We start from the raw sequence: 20,250 nt of genomic DNA, 5'->3' as shown, positions 1-20,250 counted from the left end.
CTGAAGAGAGATAGGAAAAATATGAAGGGGAAACCAGACTATAGGAAAGGTGTTTGGAAATGCAGTGTGCAGTGCACTTCCGTTTTCCTTTCCTAACGCAATGGGAATATCAATGTCAGGGAAAGATGGCTCCAAAGGGGTTGAAACAGTACCTGTTGTCTCATTTGTGACTGGAAGTGCATAAGGCTCATGTGTTGTAAGAGAAACAACCTACTCATTTCTGGATCTTTGCCTTTGATACACCTTGGGATTGAGGATAGGAAGAGGAGGTAAAGAGGGAAGAACACTGGGACAGGGAAAATGGAATGACTGACCTTCCCTTGATTCATTTGAAGGAGACGTAGACTCATCAAAGGACTCAATTGGGACAGGGAGAGGAAGAGCAAACACTTGTGATAAACCCTCCCCCTGTGGACAATGTCCTTCCAGAGAGGAACCATAAAAGGGAGAAAACTAATCAAATGTAACATCCATTGAGACATATTAAGTGCCAGTTTTTTGATCAAAACAACAATAACCCTTCTGTGTGGGGGAATAACCAAGGAAGATACACTTGTGGGCTTTTGGTTCAAATTTATGTCTTTGCACACTTGGAACATGTACATAACAGGTGCATCCAAAGACACGAAGAGGAATAGGAAAAAAGTCCTTGTCCGGATAAAGAAGATTGAATGGAAACTTAAACCCTAAAACCCTGGATGGCATACGGTTTATGAGGTAGGTAGCAGTGAGGACAGCATCACCCCAAAATCTTGTAGGAACATGTGAGGCAAACAAAATACTTCTTGCAACTTCAACAATATACCTATTTTTCTTTCAGCAACTCCGTTCTGTTCTGGGGTCCTAACACAGGAACTTTGATGAATAACCCCCATGTCAGAGAGATAGCAGGATAAGTTCTTCTCAAAATATTCTTTTGCATTGTCAAATCTGAAAATTTTAATCCTGGTATCAAACTGGGTTAGAACAAATTCATGGAATTGTCCTACAAGTCTTAGAACTTCATCACGAGATTTCATCAGGAATATCCAAGTGCACCGAGAAAAATCATCAATAAACAAGATAAAATATTTGTAACCCCCCAAAGAGGGTAAGTGGTAAGGCCCCCACACATCAGAGTGTACAATATTAAAAGGAAAAGAAGATCTTTTATTGCTCAAAGGATAATTGTTTCTACAATGCTTTGATAACTCACAAGATTCACAATGAAGACTAGACACCCTAATTCCCTTGAACAGTTCAGGGAATAGATGACTTAAAGCAAGAAAAGACAGATGACCCAAACGACGATGACACAACATAATTCGACTACTAAACTTTGAAAAACAAACCCAAAAGCAACATTCCCAGGTTGATCAGGGCATTGCCCCGGAGTATCAAGCAAGTATACTCCGTTCGCCTCATGGCCACTCCCAATCACCTTCTGAGACTCCAGATCCTGAAAAACACAGTAGGAAGGAAAGAAGTTTACACAACAATTTAATGACTTGGTTAAACTACTTACAGATAACAAATTTGTATTTAGTCTAGGTACATGAAGGGCAGAAGATAGGAGCAAGGAATTTGTAGCCTTGACAGTTCCATTGCCAAAAATAGAGGCAGGAGAACCATTGGCTAAGGTGATTTTATCACGTCTAGGAAGCAAATCATATGAAACAAACAAAGTAGAAAGATTGGTCATATGATCAGAAGCACCTGAGTCGATAATCCAATGGATCTTAAGATTACCTGAAGTGGTTGCATGATTAGTAGAAGCCCTTATACCTGAATGAGCAAATGCAGGAGTTGAATTTCCTGAAGGGTTGGAAGAAAAAGTTACACCCTCGAGATTACTAATCATCTTCCGAAACTTTTCATACTCTGCTTTCATGGAAGCCAACTGTGCACAAGCAGACCCAACTTCAGTATTTGGACCAGCAACCACATTTGCACTCCCTGTCCTTTTACTATCATGTTTTTTCTGAAACCGAATAGGAACAAGATCAGGATGTAATTTCCAGTACTTGTCTTTGGTGTGCTTTGGCTTCTTGCAGTATTCACATACAACCTCTTTCTTTCCAGAGCCACTAGGAGCCCCCACAACTCCTTTGGGTTTAACCCCCATATTCGCAAAGTGATCACTAATACCAACCCCTTGAACCTGGACCATCCTTCTGCTTTCTTCACTGCTCACCAAAGCATACGCTTGTGACAATGAGACACTTTCCTTGGATAAAATATTCTTTTTTGTGATGTCATATTCTGGGTTTAGTCTGGTTAAGAACTCAAACACCATGTTTCTTTCAACTAGTTTCATGTAGGTCTCTGCATCATTGGTGGTGTCCCAAGTTACAGCTTCTATTAGATCAATTTCTTGCCACAGAGACTTCAGGGTTGAGAAGTATACAGCAAGGGATTTCTCCCCCTGCCTTAAATTTTTCACATCACTTCTCAATTTATAAAGCTCTAGCCACATTTAGTTTCTGGGAATAGGTTTCTGCAACACTATCCCAGATTTCCTTTGTTGAATTCATCCATAGATAGTGTTGGTTAATCTGTGGCTGCACTGAGTTCACAAGCCACCCAACAACAATGTAATTCTCTTGCATCCACTTCTCATAGGATGGATCATCTTCTAGGGGAGCCTTCTTGCTCCCGGAGATAAACCCCCACTTTCCTCTACTACATATATAAATCTTTACCGATTGTGACAATGCCAGATAGTTGGTTCCATCCAGCTTAACTGTGGTCAAAGTCAATAAAGAATCAACTGGAGTTCCCTAAACTTGTCCAAATTCAACAACATTCTTACTCTCAATCTCTGAGGAGTCCATCATGTAAACACTTCAAATAGGGATTCAGTCAACTTCTACTAGTGTACTGAATGAGGATGAGCTAGGACTGTGTTAAATCAGCCTCAAAACACAGCAATACACAAGGCCAAACCACACCCGGAAGCAGTGAGAACCAAACTTGGCAGCAGCACCTTGTTGTCTACATGAGACACTAAATGGCTTTGTTCAGCCTTCAAGAAGTAGTCAACAGACCTCCAAGCACTGTGCACCCAATTGAAGTACCTTTTCTAATCAGGGATTCTAGGTACTCACCAACAAGTGCCCTAAAAAAAGCAAAACATAGTCTGTAGTGATTAAGGGGCCTTTTTACGAACACTGTGTGGGCAGCAGAGAAGACTCCATTGTCAACAAGTGAGAAACACCTCAGAAGCAGTCCGTACAGGTCCAAAAAACAACCAAACAGAAGGAAGAACTCACACCACCGAATCCAAAGAGGTTTCGGCAGCTTGACAGTCCAAAAAAGGGAGAAAACCAACCCAGAAATCTCTGGGTTAAACCAGATGAACCACAGCCGAACAGCTGTACGGTTTCAAGGGAACTTCGAACACTTCAACAGTCCCCAAAACAGAAATATAGCTCAGGAATAACTGAATGCAACTTACAATCTCATCAATCTCCGATTTGAGCTCCAAATCAGGAACCGAACAGTCCTTTTCTCTTATTCTTCCTGGTCACAGAACCACTCTCCAAGAGATTAGAGTCTTGGGCACCCTCCAATGACCTCCAAGAATCAGGCGAACAAGCTGAAGCTTCCAGCCCTAGAACACCCTCATGCAGTCGGCTAGACTACACCCACATGAGAGCCAAGCCAAGTTCAGGCCTGCTCTAATACCAAGAAAAAAAACAGTCCTTGAGAGTGTGGGACTGTTTAGGATAGATGTAGAAATCAAAAGGAATCAAAAATTGCTGAGAAGATTGCTTCTGTTGAGTAGAAGATGAAGAGGGAGATGGCAGCAAAGAGGGTTAGAGTATGAGAGGTTCGAACTTCACTCTCCCTCTAACACCCTAACACTATTTCATTAAGTTAGTTTTGAATAATTACAAGGGGGGCCCTTGGTTGGGCAAGAAATTACAAGAACATAACATAGAAGAGGATGGGCCCAGAATAAGGCCCATTACAGAAAGGAACATAAACAGTAAGAAAGAATAGCAGTCTATGGGCCATTCAGCCCATCTTCTCTACAGTGCTCTTAAAATACACTAGGTGTTTGATAAAATTTATAAGGTAGGGGTCATCTTTTGAAGCTTAACTGAATGGAATTGTTGAGGTAGGGGCCATCTTTTGAAGCCTAACCGAATGGAGTTGCTGAGATAGGGGTCTACAAAAAAATAGAGTTGCTGAAAGGAAAAACCATCATATTGTTGAAGTAGCCATAAGCATTTTATTTGCCTCACATGTTCCTATCAAATTTTGGGGGGATGCTATTATTACAGCAACTTATCTTATCAATTGTATGCCATCAAAGTCTTGGGTTTCAAGTCTCCATTTAATCTATTGTTTCCAAACAGACCGTTTTTCCCTTCCTCTTCGTGTCTTTGGTTGCACTTGCTATGTTCACGTCCCCAATTAACAAAGACACAAATTTGAACCAAAGGCCAGCAAATGTATATTCCTAGGTGAATGCCTCCACATAGAAGGTTTATTGTTATTATGATTCAATTAGTGGCACTCGCTTTGTTTCCATGGACATCACTTTTGTAGAGTCCATTCCTTTTTATCGTCATTCTCCTAAGGGGGAGGAGTTCATATGAGTTACTTGATCTTCCTCTTCCTAATTCTATTGAGTCCAATGGTTAACCTCTTGTTGAATCACCTCCTTCTATGTCCGCTTCCCCTGTTGAGTCATCTCCTAGTTCTCCCATTCCAGTTCCTCCACCACTACCTCCACATCCTCCCTCATCTACACCTCCTTCTTGAATAAGCACCGTAGAGATCAGCAATGCCCTAAAGATGTAGAGCTACTGGATATTGACTGACCAACACCTTTAGAATCCTAGGAGGTAAGTCCAACGGAGCCAGGTATCCTTGTTCCTGTTGATTCCCCAACTCTCATTCCAGTTGCAGATGATCTTGGCATTCCTATTACCCAAAGAAAAGGGGTTAGGTCATGCACTATCAAACACCTTGTTTCCCTACTCCCATTTCAATTGTTTGATGTTGATAGTATTCCCATACCCAAAAGTGTGGCAGAGGCTTTGACTTACCCTGAATGGAAAAATTCTATGAAGGAGGAAATCAATGCCCTCCATAAAAATAATACTTGGGAATTGGTGGATTTTCCAAAAGGGAAAGAACCAATGGAGTGTAAATGAATGTTCATAGTAAAACACAAGGTAAATGGGACAGTAGAAAGGTACAAAGCAAGGTTGGTACCAAAGGGGTACACTCAACTCTATGGTGTTGATTATGATGGAACATTGTTCTAGTGGCAAAGATGAATTCGATTCAGGTTCTTCTATCATTGGCTGCAAATCTTGACTGGGAGTTGCACTAACATGATGTAAAAAATGCTTCCTTAAATGATGATCTAGAAGATGAGGTGTATATGGTTCAGTCACTAGGGTTTTGCGTAAAATGAAATGAAAATAAGGTGTGCAAATTGAGAAAGTCTTTGTATGACTTAAAACAATCTCCCAAAGCATGGTTTAGTAGGTTTCATATGGCAGTTCAGCAAGTAGGATTCAAACAATGATAGTCTAATCAGACTCTTTGTTAAGAGATTTCAGGAACAGGTTGTAGTGTTGATAGTGTATGTGGATTATAGGGAACTAGGTCTTTGAGATACAAAAGTTAAAGTTCTTACCCTCCCAATTTAAGGTGAAAGATCTAGGACCCCTAAACTATTTTCCTAGGATTAAGGTTGCCTGCTCACAAAAGAGTATTTTCATCTCTTAGAGGAAGTACATCCTGGATCTTTTACAAGACACAGGAAAACTAGGTGCAAGCCAAATCGATACCCCTATGGATGTTCATCATAAACTGGGTGATTGTGATGGTGAACCTCTGAAGGATGTGAAACAGTTACAAAGGTTAGTGGGAATATTGCTATATTTGTCTATGACACGCCTGACATTGCTTATGTTATTGGGGTTCTAAACTAGTTCATGCATTCACTTAAGGATCAACGCTTGGAGGTTGCTGAGAGGATCCTTAGGTATTTAAAGAAATATCTAGAAATTGATATGCTATTCCGAAAACACAATCATTTGAAGGTGGAAGCTTATATAGATGTTGATTGGGCAACTGTTGTAGATGAGAAAAGATCCACAAGTGAATATTGTACTTTTATGGGTGGAAACCTGGTGATAGAGAGAAGCAAAAACAGAGTGGTTGCATGGTGCTTTGGTCGAAGAATCTGCAAGAAGAGCTTGAGTTCAATGTTGGCAGCCCCATATCTCTCTATTGCAATAACAAAGTAGCTATAAAAATTGCAACTAATCCCGTTCTTCATATGGGACAAAGCACATTGAGGTCTTCCTTATTTGTGGCACAATGAACTTGTAGCAAGTTGGGCATGATTGACATATACAGCCCAACTTGAGGGGGAGTATTTCCAGCCTATTATCAGAGTAACAAAGCTGCCAGGATGTTCTTTTCTTGAAGCTTTATATTCTTTCTTAATAGTGTGGGTCGCCAAGGGCAGAATTGCAATTGTATTTCCTTTTATTTTATCACCCTAGTATAAATAAATAACAGGGCGTCGCCAACCCAGATTTTGACACTCCAAAACATTCTTTCTCTTCTCCTTTCTTCCCTATCTCTTCCCTTCTTCCCTCCACTGTACAACTAGATCTTGAATGAAAACAGACTTCATCTCTAGCAAACTAGGTCTAAACCTTTTGCAAATCTTTTGAAACCGTATATATATATATATAATATATATATATATATATTATTTTTGCAAAACAAAATTCCAACGATTGAAATCAACTGCCGGCAGTTTGGATTCCATCAGAGAGAGTGCATTCCCGATCATTACCTTTGTCCGACAAAGGGGCTGATCCTGTCACTATGACCAATCACTCAGATGAATTCTCAGACTACCCCAACATGTCTAGGTTTTGACCCCCACTAAGGATCTCACTGATTGACACATCAAAGACAGCCCGATCCAACACCTAGTGATGTGTCACAATCGAGTCTAGGGGTCAGGTGTAACTTTCCAGTTTTGCCCATCTGTCTCCAAGGTCTAGGGCAATACTGGAAATCTGATCCGATTCAAGGGTTCAAGCAATCCCATACTGCATGTGCCTTGGGTCATACCCTGATGACCGAAACAAGCCATCCCAACACTTGGTGGCACATCAGTATCAGCCTTGGCAGGATAAATCTCCCCAGACTTATCCAATGGCTGTGAACATTTAAAACTAACACAAGTTTCTATAAGTGTCCAATTTTAAGGTCTTACACAGAATTACACCAAACAACATGAATCAAACATGCACTTTAATTTATTTCCACTAAATAACAAAAGTACATCAAATCCGATTGAAGCTAAGGGCATATAAGACTGTCTAACACTAATAGGAACAGGTGACTCTACTTAGGCTGAAATCTTACATGTCCTACATAGATTAAAACTAGCTAAGTCATTGAACTATAAAGACATTATAGTAGAAGGAGATTCACAAGTAATTATAGTGTGGCTAAAGGATAATGAAGCAGGGTCATTGAAATACAGGTATGTGATGAGGGAATTTACCAAGCTTGCATTAGATCTCAATGCAGTAGACAGGTGGGTTCATAGGTCAGCTAATTCTTTTGCAGACGGACTTGCAAATCAAGGGGTTAATAGAAGAGAACCTTATTGAGGTTTGATACTCCAAAGGTAAAGGCTCAGTTGTATATACTTAATTGAGGTTCTAGCTTTTGTAATTAGGATGCCTAAATTCTGAGCTGTACATACTTCTAAATTTTCAGAATGAAAAAAAATTAACAGTTACTGAACAAGAAAACAATATATATCATGAAACCTAAAATTTGTTAACAGATTCAACTTATAGAGGAAAATGCTCACTTTTCTCCTGCTACAGGCATGAATTGAGTAAGGTTGTCACCATCCAATCCAAGCAAATCCTGAAAGGAGAAATTTTAAATCTGTACTCACACAATAGATTTACACTCATAAGTTAATCAAAACTTCAAGATAAAGACTAAGAGGGCATGCACATACAGCATAAAAGAGTGCCACGTTGAACTCCTCATCCGACCTATTTAAAGGGAGAAGTTCAATAGAGATGCCAAGATCTTGTGCATCCTAAAGAACAATTGCAATGGTGATTACTTCAACAATGACAGAAGTGTGTAACACATACAATTTATATATAAATATATGTGCGGTACCTTTGCACGCTGCAATGTAGTTCGTGTCATATCTGTTTTTGCTGCACCACTGACACTTCCAAAAGGATCATCTTCATTCGTAAACAATAGTATACGTTTATCCACAGTTTTTGTAGATCTGGAATGACTATACTTGAATCACACAAGGGTCTTACAAAGTAAAGAGGAAAAAACTGATGAAATAATATTACCCTTTGCGTAGCAATCCTTGGGCGACCCAAATGGCATTATAGAGGGAGTTCTCACGGTTCCCGGGAATGATTTGATACTGACTACCAATTTCCCCCATGAATTGCTCTACCACATGCATGAAGGTTCAATAGTTAGATGAAAAATTCACTTCAATAAATCTTATTATTCCAGTATGGAATTCATTGAGCATAAATGCAGAATCATTTTTCCAATTAACATCCAGAACACCAAATCATAATGCAGCACAACATTTGCAAAAGAAGGGACTACATGTGAATTACTTCAAAATAGCCATAGACCTTTAAAATTAGGTTATAGTGATTCCAATAGAAACAAAATAAAAGCAAGTCAAGAAATAAAAGCAAGAGAAAGAAAGAGAAATTACAATTAAGCCACTCATTAGCATAAAATGATAAAACATAGGAAAAGGACAGATTCCTTCAAGTAAACGCCCCAGACAACACTCCCCCTCAAGCTAGGAATAAATATTATGAATGCCTAGCTTGATAAGATTCTCTTCTAACTTTTATTGAGCTAGCCCCTTACTCAAACAATTGAGATATTGAACTCTTGATGATAAGTTGATATGTATTGTTTTTATTTCTTAAGTGAACTGATAATATTTTAATGGGCCTTGGACCATACTTATGCTTTTTATTTTGTTTCACTCGCGCTCTGTCCCAGCCAACTGAAGGAGGGCAGTATGCTTTTTTCATGTGTACTAAGAAGTTAATACAAATATTAGTGGGCTCTGACCCTATGACCCACATTCTGGTTGTTCTCTTCCATTCTTTCTCTCTTTTCTCACTTCTCTTCTTCTTCATTGCCGCAACTATTTTTTTCCTTCTGCATTCATTGAATTAACTTTGTAAATTCATTGTGTGTATCACTTGAAAAGGTTGCTGTAGCAGTCTTAGGTTTAGTACGAAACCTGTTCAAAAAAATAGAAAAGAATAAGAGAACAGAGGAAGAGAAGAAAAAATGAGAGAAAGAGAGAACAGAATGAATGAGTTATGTTGCTCCCTTTACCTTTTATATGTGACTCAATAAAAGGTACAATGACAAAAATACCCCTATCGACTATGACAGAGAAAATAATAAAACAGCAGCCTGGAACAATAAAAATAAAGATGGGATTGCATATAACTGCACATAAAATACCAACTAAGGGTCCTTTGTTATATCTCTACACTCCCCCTCAAGTTGGGAGTAGATATTAAGCATTCCCAACTTGCGCAAACCTGTCTCCGTCCTGACTTTAGTGACTGCTTTGATGAAGAGATCAGCAAGTTGCATATCAGAGGCAATATATGAAAAGCATACTTCTTGAGAAGAAACTCTCTCCCCAATAAAGTGTCGATACACCTTAATATGTTGTCTTGTCATGCTGTCTTGATTGTAACAATACAGCATTAAGGGCTTCTCATATTCAATTAAAAGTTCTTCAGCATGGATCTATATTCTACTTCAGCACTTGAACTGGCAACTACATTTTGTTTCTTACTCTGTCATGAATCCAAATTTCCTTCAACAAAGGCACAATATCTAGAGGTAGAACTCCTATCATACTACACATCCAGCCCAATCTGCATCAATGTACACCTCAATCTTCATATGACCATTATTTTTAAAGAGTATTCCACAACCTAGACACCTTTTTTGATAGGCTAGAATCCTCTCAACAGCCAACAAATAAGTGGTTCTAGAAGAATGCATGTAATAACTAACAGCATAGGAAATGTTAGGGCGAGTTAGACAAAGATACAGAAGTTTCCCTACAAGCCATTGATACATGGTCTTGTCATCAAGAGGCTCACCCCCTTGTGCACTTATCGTATGATTCAATTTAATGGAAGTACATGTAGGTTTAACTCCCAATTTCCCTATTTCCTCTGAAAGGTCAAGAACATATTTCCTTTGGGAAATGAAAATACCACGTTTAGATTTAACCACCTCAATCCCCAAAAAGAATACCAAAGATGACCTAAGTGTTTCACCTCAAATTCCTTATCAAGTAACTATCTTAGGGAGAATTAATCTCATCAACATCATTGCCTGTTACCATAATGTCATCCACATACACAGCAAAAAGTGTCAAAGAGGAACCACTTCTCCAAAGCCAATCTAAACCTGTCAAACCAGACCTTTGGAGATTGCTTTAAACCATACAATGCTTTCTTTAGTCTACAAACTTTCTTGCCTGCAACTGTATCACAAAAACCAAGAGGTAATTTCATATAAACCTCTTCTTGTAAATCATCATTTAGGAAGGGATTCTTGATATCCATTTGGAACATAGGCCATGAAAAATTTGCAGCAAGGAGCAACAGAACTCTAATAGAATTCATCTTGACAACTGGTGCAGAAGTGTTCATCTTGACAATAGAACTCTAATCAATACCATAGGCTTGTGTGTAACCCTTTGCAACAAGTCGGACTTTATAGCTTTCAACTGATTCATCTAAATTATGTTTCGCAATAAACACCCATCTGCATCCAATGGGTTTCTATCCTTCAGGTTGATTAACCAATTCCCAAGTCTCATTTTTAACAAATGCATTCACTTCCTCCATTGCATCCTTCCACTTAGGCACAAATAGAGCTTCCTACATAGTTTTAGGAATGGATATAGCAGAAATGGACGCCAAATAGGATTTATACGATGGTGAAAGATGGCCATAAAAAAGAAACTGAGATAAGCAATGGGCAGTGGAGGTAGTGCATCTTTGTTTCCCCCTGTGAGTACCAAAATCAACTTGCCCCCACTGCCTACAAAAAACTCCCTCCTTGCATTTCTAACAAGGATCCACACTACATAATTCCCTTTCAAGAACAAGAATAGGCAAGGGGGGACTTCAGGAACAAAAACACCCCTCTCACCTCTCTCCCCATGAGATGAAACCCCTAAATAATAAGGGGCATCCCCAAAAAGGCAACATCCATAGACACAAACCAAAAGCCAAGAATCGGATCATAACAGCAATATCCCTTTTGATTTTGTATATACCGAGAAATATGCATTTGGTAGCTTTAGGATCAAATTTAGAACGATGAGGCCTCAAAATTTAAACAAAACAAGTGCATCCAAAGACTTTAAGAGGGATGGTAAACAAGTCTTTCTTAGGATACAATAAAGTTAAAGGTGCTTTCGTACCAAGAACACAAGAAGCAACTTGGTTAATGAGATACACAGTTGTATAAATTGCATCCCCCTCAAAAACGTATAGAGACATTTAAATTTAACATAATGCTTCTTGCAAGTTCAATGATGTGTCTATTCTTTCTCTCAACTACCCCATTCTACTGAGGGGTATAAGGACAGGTGCTCTACTGAATAACCCTATTCAAAGATTTATTGAAATACTCATTGGCATTATCAAACCTGAAAACTTTGATTCTAACTCCCAACTGCATGAGAACCATTTGGTGGAAGTCACAGGTCAAAATAGGAACCTCATCACGAGAATGCATAAGATAAGTCCAAGAGAAATGGGAACAATCATCAACATAACAAGAAATTCTTGTATCCCCCCATAGTAGTGATATTATATGGTCTTCAAACATCAATATGCACAATTACAAAGAAACAATGCTTCTTTTATTACTCAAAGTATAGATTGATCTACAATGTTTTGCTAGCTCACAACTCCCACACTTTAGACTGAACACTTGGACTAATACAAACAAAGCAGGAAAATGACTCCTTAAAGAACCAAAAGACAAATGACTTAACCAATTATACCAAAGCATAATCTAACTCACAAGTTGAGAGACAAAACACTTTCCAACTCCTTTATTTCTTCAAGGTGGGTGCTCAAGCAAGTAGATTCCATTCGCCTCATGCCCAATCCTAATCACCTTCTTTGTCACCAAATCCTAAAACCACAATGATAAGGGGAAAAGGTCATTGAATAGTTTTGATTTTTAGTAATGCTATTAATAGAAAGTAGATTAATACTAAGTTTGGGCACATGTAAAACTGATGATAAAGGGCATCGGACACTCTAATGCTTATTGCCAGAGATGGGAACAAGAGAGCCATCAGCAATAAAGAGTTTGTCTCTACCAAAGGACAAATGATAGGAGGGAAATAATGAGGCTAGACTGGTCAAATGGTTAGAGGCACCTAAATCTACAATCCAAACAAGATTAGTGTTACCTAGACTTGAGGCATGACTGGAGCTAGACCCACTTCAAGAATCTACAATCCCCTCATTGCCTTTTATATGTGACTCAATAAAAGAAGGTATAATGACAAAAATACCCCTGTTGACTATGACAGAAAATAACGAAACAGCAGCCTGGAACTATAAAAATAAAGATGGGGCTACATATAACAACATATAAAATACCAACTAAGGGTCCTTTGCTATATCTCTGCAGTAACACAAGTAGGCATCAAAGGAAGGCTCTTCCTTTTACTTTTTTTTGCATGGTAGACCCATGTAACCCTAGGATTAACAAGGTATATGGGTGATTGAGGGGATTAGAAGTTTTCTTTGTGATTGCATGCCTTTATGAGATTTTTGGAGAGGATCAAAGTCTACCTCTGCTGCCCAAAAATTGGATAAAGCCTGAAGTTTTCTACTCAAGTTGGGTTGAACCTGTTAGAGATCTTTCGGGATTGGCAAGTGGGAACAAGACATAAACGTGGTTAAGGAATAGCTGGAGTGCCTAAATCGGCCCCTTGTTCTCGTTTCTCCCAGTGGTGCCAAGGTAAGGTAACCTTGAAAAACATATTATGCTTTCAATATACCATTAAAGATGTGTATATCATTCTTCTTCATCATCTGAATTGTTCTTGATTTATCTAGAGTGATGGAATATTGGAATCCACTGGTAGTAATCAGAAGAATGGGTTGGAACTTGGTAACTTGTTGCAAAGTGTTGGGGAGACCCACATCAAAAATGTTATTACGACTATAAAGCTGGATGGATTAAATACATGGAATGGTCTCAATCATGGAAGATTGGACTAGGTGGAAGATGAAAACTGGGGTATATTTAATAAGTTAAAGAACCAACTGCTTCAGATCCTCAGCATCTTAAGTGGATACAGAAAAACTATATGGTGATACCATGGTTAATAAACTCTATGGCCTATGAAATCACATATCAGTAGAAACTTTATATGGAAGAACTGAAGAATACTGCAAAGGAATGAAGAGACTTATTCTAAGCCATTAGAGATTGCCAAACGCTACTAAGTGAGGATGAAAGTTTGTTAGAATCGGCAGCCCAGAGGGTATTTTAGTCTTTATGTTCCGTTATTAATAGTTGCTTTGTCTCTTTTATCTCAGTTTAAGTTATGTGGCCCATACTTAATCAAGAACATAAGAGTCTTTGTACATTAAAGTCCAAAACATATAAATAAGAAGGTAGTCGGCTGGGAGAGTGTGATTTTCCCTTCGATCTTAGAGTTGATAGTCGAGTTTTGAGTCCTTTTTCCTTGGTTCATTCAGATGTTTGTGGTCCAAATAAAATTGTATCATATAACAGTTACAAGTACTTTGTAATTTGGTTTACGGTCATTCAAGGATGACATTGGCTTTATCTTATAAAAGAAGTGAATTACTTTCAATTTTCCAAAAGTTTCATGCTAAAATTCACACTCAATTTGGTTTTCACATTAAAATTCTTCATTCCGATAATGGCAAAGAGTATTTGTCTACACCACTTCAGCAATATTTGGAACAATACGGTGTAACTCGTCAAACTTCTTGTACATACACACCACAATAGAATGGAGTAGTTTAACAAAAGAACCACCATTTACTTGAAACTACTAAATCCATAATGCACAATATGAATGTTCCCAAACAGTTTTGGAGTGATGTTGTACTTACATCTTGTTTTCTCATTAATCAAATGCCCATTTCTATACTTGAAGATCATTCTCCTTTGTCAATTTTGTTTCCTACTCTATCTTCTTTTCCTCTTACTCCTAGAGTTTTTGGTTGTGTATGTTTCATTCATAATTTGGGCCTGTGATGGATAAGTTGGATGCACATGCTACAAAATGTATCTTTCTTGACTATTCTAGAACCTAGAAAGGGTATAAATGCTATGATCCCAATTCCTAACGTTCATTTGTTTGTCCAAATGTCACTTTCTTTGAATCGGCTCCTTTCTTTACTAGTCTTGATGTTCCTCCCTCACCTCCTTGTTTCCTCTTCTAGTTCCAATTGAGGACCCCATTCCTACAATTCCAGTTGTGTCCAAACTTCATTTCCTCCAATGCAGGTTACTATTGAACAACCACGAATTATGAAAGTGTATACTCACAGACGAGCAACAGGTCCTCCTCCAGTCCCTTCTCCGTCAATGAATCATGCAATTACTTCTCCTCCTTCTAACCTTGATCTTCCCATTGCATTATACAAAGGTAAACATAATTGAACTTCTCATCCAGTTTCCAATTATGTTTCTATTTCTCACAATTTTGCTTCCATTGCCAATCTGTTTCCCTTTTATCCTTTGTTTTTATCCCTAAGAATGTCTAGGAAGTTATTACCTCCGCAAGGAGGCGTCAAGTAATGAAAGAGGAATTATCTGCATTTGCATATAATCACACATGGGCATTTACCACTCTCCCTCCTGGTAAGCATGTTGTAGGATGTAAGTGGGTGTACACTATCAAGTACTTACCAGATGGCAAGATAGAAAGGTTGAAGGCTCATTTAGTTGCTAAAGGTTACTCACAATTGTATATAGTAGACTCTACAGAAACTCTCTCCTGTTGCCAAAATCAAGTACATTATCAAGTACTTACTAGGCCCTATTTCAGCTTGACATCAAGAATGCCTTCTTACATGGTGATCTTCTTGAGGAGGTTTATATGGAGCAACCAATAGAATCATATTCCTTTATAGTACACCAATAAGTTGGTCAACATTGACCTAATCAATGTAATCCTACCCCCAAAGACAAATAGCTTTTCTTCTAAGATGCAAACCTTCTAGTCAATCTCTCAATCATTGAGTTCCAAAATTTAGCATTCCTCGAATTATTGCCCAAAGGGAGCCCCAAATAGGTCATAGGCCATTGACACACTAAACAACCTAGGACTTCAGCACATTTGAGATCTCTCTTTGTTCCATATTCACCCCATAGGCCACAAGAGCTCTCATCAAGATAGAACTTTAAATTTGACATTTTCTCAAAACGTTGGACCACCGTTTTCAAATTCTGGATCCACCTAAGGTCACCTCCTTCACAGAAAATAATAGTATCGTTTGCACATTTTTTTAAGTAAAAAGAAAATTCATTAAAAGAAAAAGCACTTACAACCTAGATAGGTGTTGAGAGAACACCTCCACAGCTAAGGAACAACAATTTCCTACAAGACTTTCACCCAAATCCCAACCCAACAACCCTCCAAAAACTTTACAAGAACAAACCACCCCAAAAGAAACATAAAGACAAAACCCAAAATTGCAACAACCGCAAGAGCACACAAGCTAAGCTCATGAACCAAAAGGAGAAAACACTTCACTCTTCATCAATGATGCCAGTCTCCTCTCCTTTGCCTTCCTCCCATTTCCCACCCCCCCCCAACTACAGTCTTCATATTGCTTTCCTGCCTTCTATTCTGTATAAATTGTTCGACTGCCTTCCTCACCACCGCGGTCTGGCATTTTAATTCAACCGTCCAAGCTCGATTTACCCACCCATGAAAATCCGTGCTCTCCAAATTAAAAAACCATGAAAAATCACTATTTGTTGGGCCATTTTCTTTCAATTTATTAGTGATTTTGATTCGAGCTATTCCATTATTAACTAACCTAGTCCTGCACTTCCCATGCTCACAGTTTTTGTGTACAACAGGAACCAAATGAACATGCTAGAAGTGAACAAGACAAACTACGAGACGTACAATGAGAACCATCCTATTCATAATTGGACCACTGGTGCAGGGAGGGATATGGTTCCACTCAATGTCACCAAGGCATACTACTTCACCAGTGGCAAAGGATTCTGCTACGGCAATAATGTCTTTGACATTGTTAAGGTGAAGCAGCTTTTGGGGAAAGAGTTTGAGGTTAAAGACCTAGGATAGATAAGAACTTAGAGATTGAAGTGGCAAGATCAAAGCATGGGTTCTTTGTTTCTCAATGCAAGTATGTGCTTGATTTGCTTAAGATGATAGGACAGCTTGATACTATGCCTGTGGATACTCCTATTGATCCAAACCATAGGCTTTCTGCTACAGGTGAACAACCTACTTAGGAAAGGGGGAGATTTCAGGGTTAAGTTGGCTAATTATTGTTTATTGTATCTATGTATGACTTGGCTAAATATTTCTTATGTTGTCAGTTTTATCAGTCAATATATTCATTCTCCCAGATATATTTGTTTAGCTATATGGCAGAAAGAAATCTTGCCTACCTTAAGGCAAGATCACATGGTCGTAGCATTCTTTTCTCTAACCATGATCACATGACGATTGAAGGGTTTACTGATGCAAATTGGGCTGGTTGCATGGATGACAAAAGGTCAACTTCAAGTTATTGTACTCTTGTTGAAAGCAATTTGATATCTTACAGTAAGAAATCGTATGTTATGACATGGTCTAATGCAGTAATGCTGAAGCGAAGTACCATGCTATGACACATGGTATCTCAAAGATGTTATGGGTTCAATCTTTGGCTAGAGGAGCTTGGGATTGATTATGAAAAACCTTCAATTTGTACTGTGATAATGAAGCCACTATTTTTTTTTTTTTGAAGAGTCAAAGGAAAATTTTATTAAAAGGAAAAAGAAATACAGCAGCAGGAAGATGATAAGATATCATCCAAAAGGAGAGAACAACTAACTGACCCAACAAACAAACGACATGACCCGTTTAACAACACCTGAAAAAACAAACACGCAATTTACACACCAAAGACTCGAACTAAACCGGACTTAGCTAAAAACCTGGCAGACAGGCTCAATCTTCATCCACAATTTCATCCTCACCAAAGCCACTATTAATGTTGCCCACAATCCAGTACAACATGACAAAACCAAGCATATTGAAGCTGACCGACATTTTATCAGGAAATGTGACTTTCTAGAGATGTTTCTTCCTCATGCTAACACAAACAAGCAAAAGGTACATGTGTTCACCAAGAGGCTCAACAAGGAAAAGTTTGATCAGTGCATTAGCAAGTTGGGCAAGATTAATCTATATGCCCAGCTTAAAAGGGAGTGTTGAGAGATCAAACTATTGATGGGCTGTTGTTATGTATTGTGTTGATTTATTATGTGGGCTATTAGTATGTTAATGGGCCTTGTGCCCTATTGTGTTTTTTATTTTTCTTTGTTTGCATTCTGTCCCTGCCAACCTAAGGACATAATGGTCTTTTCTTGTGTATTAAGAAGTTAACACAAATATTAGTGGGTTCCCACCCTAGGACCCACAATCTGGTTGTTCTTTTCAATTCTCTCTCTATTCTCACTTCCCTTCTTCTTCCTTCTTCATTGCTGCAACTTTTCTCATTCTTCTGCACTTTCTGAATTAAGTTTGGCGGATTTATTGTGTGTTAAATCACAAGTTACCAGTCTCTTCAAATTCTCATGCAATTCTCTTGTCCTAAAACTAGATGATCTTCACCCTAGAACTCTCTTGGTTGCTCTAATACCAACTTGGATAGAAAACCAAAATTAATATTGTAGGTTAAAGGGAAAAAACAAAGAAATATATTAATAAGATAATAGAAGATAGAGATAAAAGATGAGAGACAAAGACAAATATGAGGACTACCAAAAAGATCTTAGTCAGCAGTCTTTTTTCTCTATTTATATGTGATATTAAGTTGCAAGGAAAAAAGGCATAAATACCCCTGGTTGGCAGAATATAAAATGTTAATAAAAGCAAATAGAAACCTGATATAGTCAATACCAAAGATAAACAACACAACAATCAAATAATGATCTTGTTGGAAAACGTGGGGTTACTGGTTCAAATCTGAAAATAGAATTGCATATATTCCTAGGATTGTGGAAGGATTGATTTAGAAAGTTTTTTCTTTCTATTTCTTTCTTTCTATTTTCTCTTCTTTCTATTTTTTCTTCTTTCTATTTTTCTTTCTTTCTAATTATTGCAGCAGCTTACTGTATAAATATGCCCATTGGCAATAGAATGAAACATATCAGTATTCTACCATTCCAAAACATGGTATCAAAGCTCTAGGTTTGTCAACCTTGAGATTTTTTGGGCCTTCATTGCCAGTTTTTTGCGTTTTTCTCTTCTGGCCTTCAATGTTGATCTATAACTAGAAGTGTTCCTTTATTCTCCTTTCCTACTGGCCTTATTTTTCCTCCATTAACAATGTCCGACATGACTGCAACAAGTGCTCCCGTCCAAACCGATGAAGGAGCAACAAATTCTCATCCTCGCACTGGTGATTTGCAGAATATTCAGGCAACATATAGACTGAATGGCCAGAATTACTTGAAGTGGTCACAACTAGTGCGTACCTATTTGAAGGGAAAAGGAAAAATTAGTCACCTCCTTGGAACAGGACCAAGGTTGGGCGAGCCAAATTTTGATGCTTGGGACGAAGAGAACTCCATGATTATGTCATGGTTGTGGAGTTCAATGACACCCGAGATCAGTGATACTTGTATGTTTCTTCCCTCTGCAAAGGCTATTTGGGATGCTGTCCGACAAACCTATTCCAAAGCCCATGACGCTGCTCATGTCTATGAGGTCAAAGTGAAGACTACGGCGGCCAAACAAGGGAGCAGGAGTGTTACAGAGTATGCAAATCTGCTACAAAATTTATGGCATGAGCTTGATCATTATCGGGTTCTTGAGACAAAGTGCGCAGATGATGCTGTGATCTTGAAGAATTTTATTGAAAGAGATAGGGTGTATGATATTTTGGTCGGACTGAATGCTGAATTTGATAAGATCCGAATACAAATTCTTGGCAAAGAAGAATTGCCTCCATTGAATGAAGTCATAGCCCTTGTCAGAGCTGAGGAAAGCCGCTGTGGAATCATGCTTGAGCCTAAAGATCCCGAAGGCTCAGCCATGGTGCCAAGGGGAGGAAGTTATAGTGGTTCAAAGGGTGAGAACAATCACAACTTGGCTCGTGACACAACCACCCATGACTCTAACAATAACCTTTGGTGTACCTATTGCAAGAAGCCCAGACACACGAAAGATCAGTGCTGGAAACTTAATGAGAAACCTCCCACATCCAGCAAAGAATGGGGAAATCGATGAGTTTCAAAAGGAGTTCAACATGCCCATAATGTCTCCACAACCCCGCAGCAAGAACACTCAAGTCAGGGACCATTTAATGATGAAAAAATTGAAAGGCTAAGGTGCTTCCTGAAATCCTTGAAACCAGGAAGTGGTTCTACCTCTCTTGCTCTCTCAGGTGAGTCTTTATCTCTAGGATTACATGCCTCGGCTAATGTTTTTCCATGAATTCTTGATTCTGGAGCTGCTGACCATATGACACCCTCTTCACTACATTTTCTCACCCATACGCCCTGTCCTAATAATAGCAAAATTTCTGTTGCTGATGGTTCTTTCACCACAGTGGCAGGGATTGGGAATATTCAAATTACTCCATCCCTATTACTTAAAAATGTGCTTCATGTTCCTAAGTTATCCACTAGCCTTATCTCTATACATAAACTCACCCAGGATGTGAACTGCAATGTTGTGTTCTTCCCTTCTTACTGTGTATTTCAGGACCAGGTTTCGGGGAAGAAGATTGGACTTGCTAAGGAAAGAGATGGACTCTACTACCTTGAAGCAACTAGCAAATCATCTCACACTGTTATGCATGTCACACACGAGTCATTCTTATCTACCTCCAATAAAGATTTAATTTGGTGTCATCATTTCCGTTTTGGTCATCCTTCATTTCCTATTTT

The 20,250-nt window shown here is 38.6% G+C and overlaps 1 protein-coding gene across 4 annotated transcripts in view; it reads right to left on the bottom strand.

Annotated features, from left to right (window-relative positions):
• KU70 (ATP-dependent DNA helicase 2 subunit Ku70-like protein) overlaps positions 1 to 20,250 on the bottom strand; it is a 129,028-nt gene that overhangs the window by 88,906 nt on the left and 19,872 nt on the right. For all 4 annotated transcript variants that reach the window (XM_088976432.1, XM_088976433.1, XM_088976435.1 and 1 more), the window contains exons 6-9: positions 8,370 to 8,475; positions 8,179 to 8,296; positions 8,009 to 8,092; positions 7,853 to 7,911 (exon numbers count right to left, since the gene is read on the bottom strand). In XM_088976432.1, coding sequence (XP_088832558.1) covers positions 7,853 to 7,911; positions 8,009 to 8,092; positions 8,179 to 8,296; positions 8,370 to 8,475 — 367 coding nt within the window. The remainder of the gene's footprint in view (positions 1 to 7,852; positions 7,912 to 8,008; positions 8,093 to 8,178; positions 8,297 to 8,369; positions 8,476 to 20,250) is intronic.

The sequence above is a fragment of the Nelumbo lutea genome, chromosome 3 (assembly GCF_056320005.1).
Source record: "Nelumbo lutea isolate HS-2025 chromosome 3, American lotus-T2T, whole genome shotgun sequence".
NCBI lineage: Eukaryota > Viridiplantae > Streptophyta > Magnoliopsida > Proteales > Nelumbonaceae > Nelumbo > Nelumbo lutea.
This window is presented reverse-complemented; position numbering and strand designations above follow the sequence as displayed.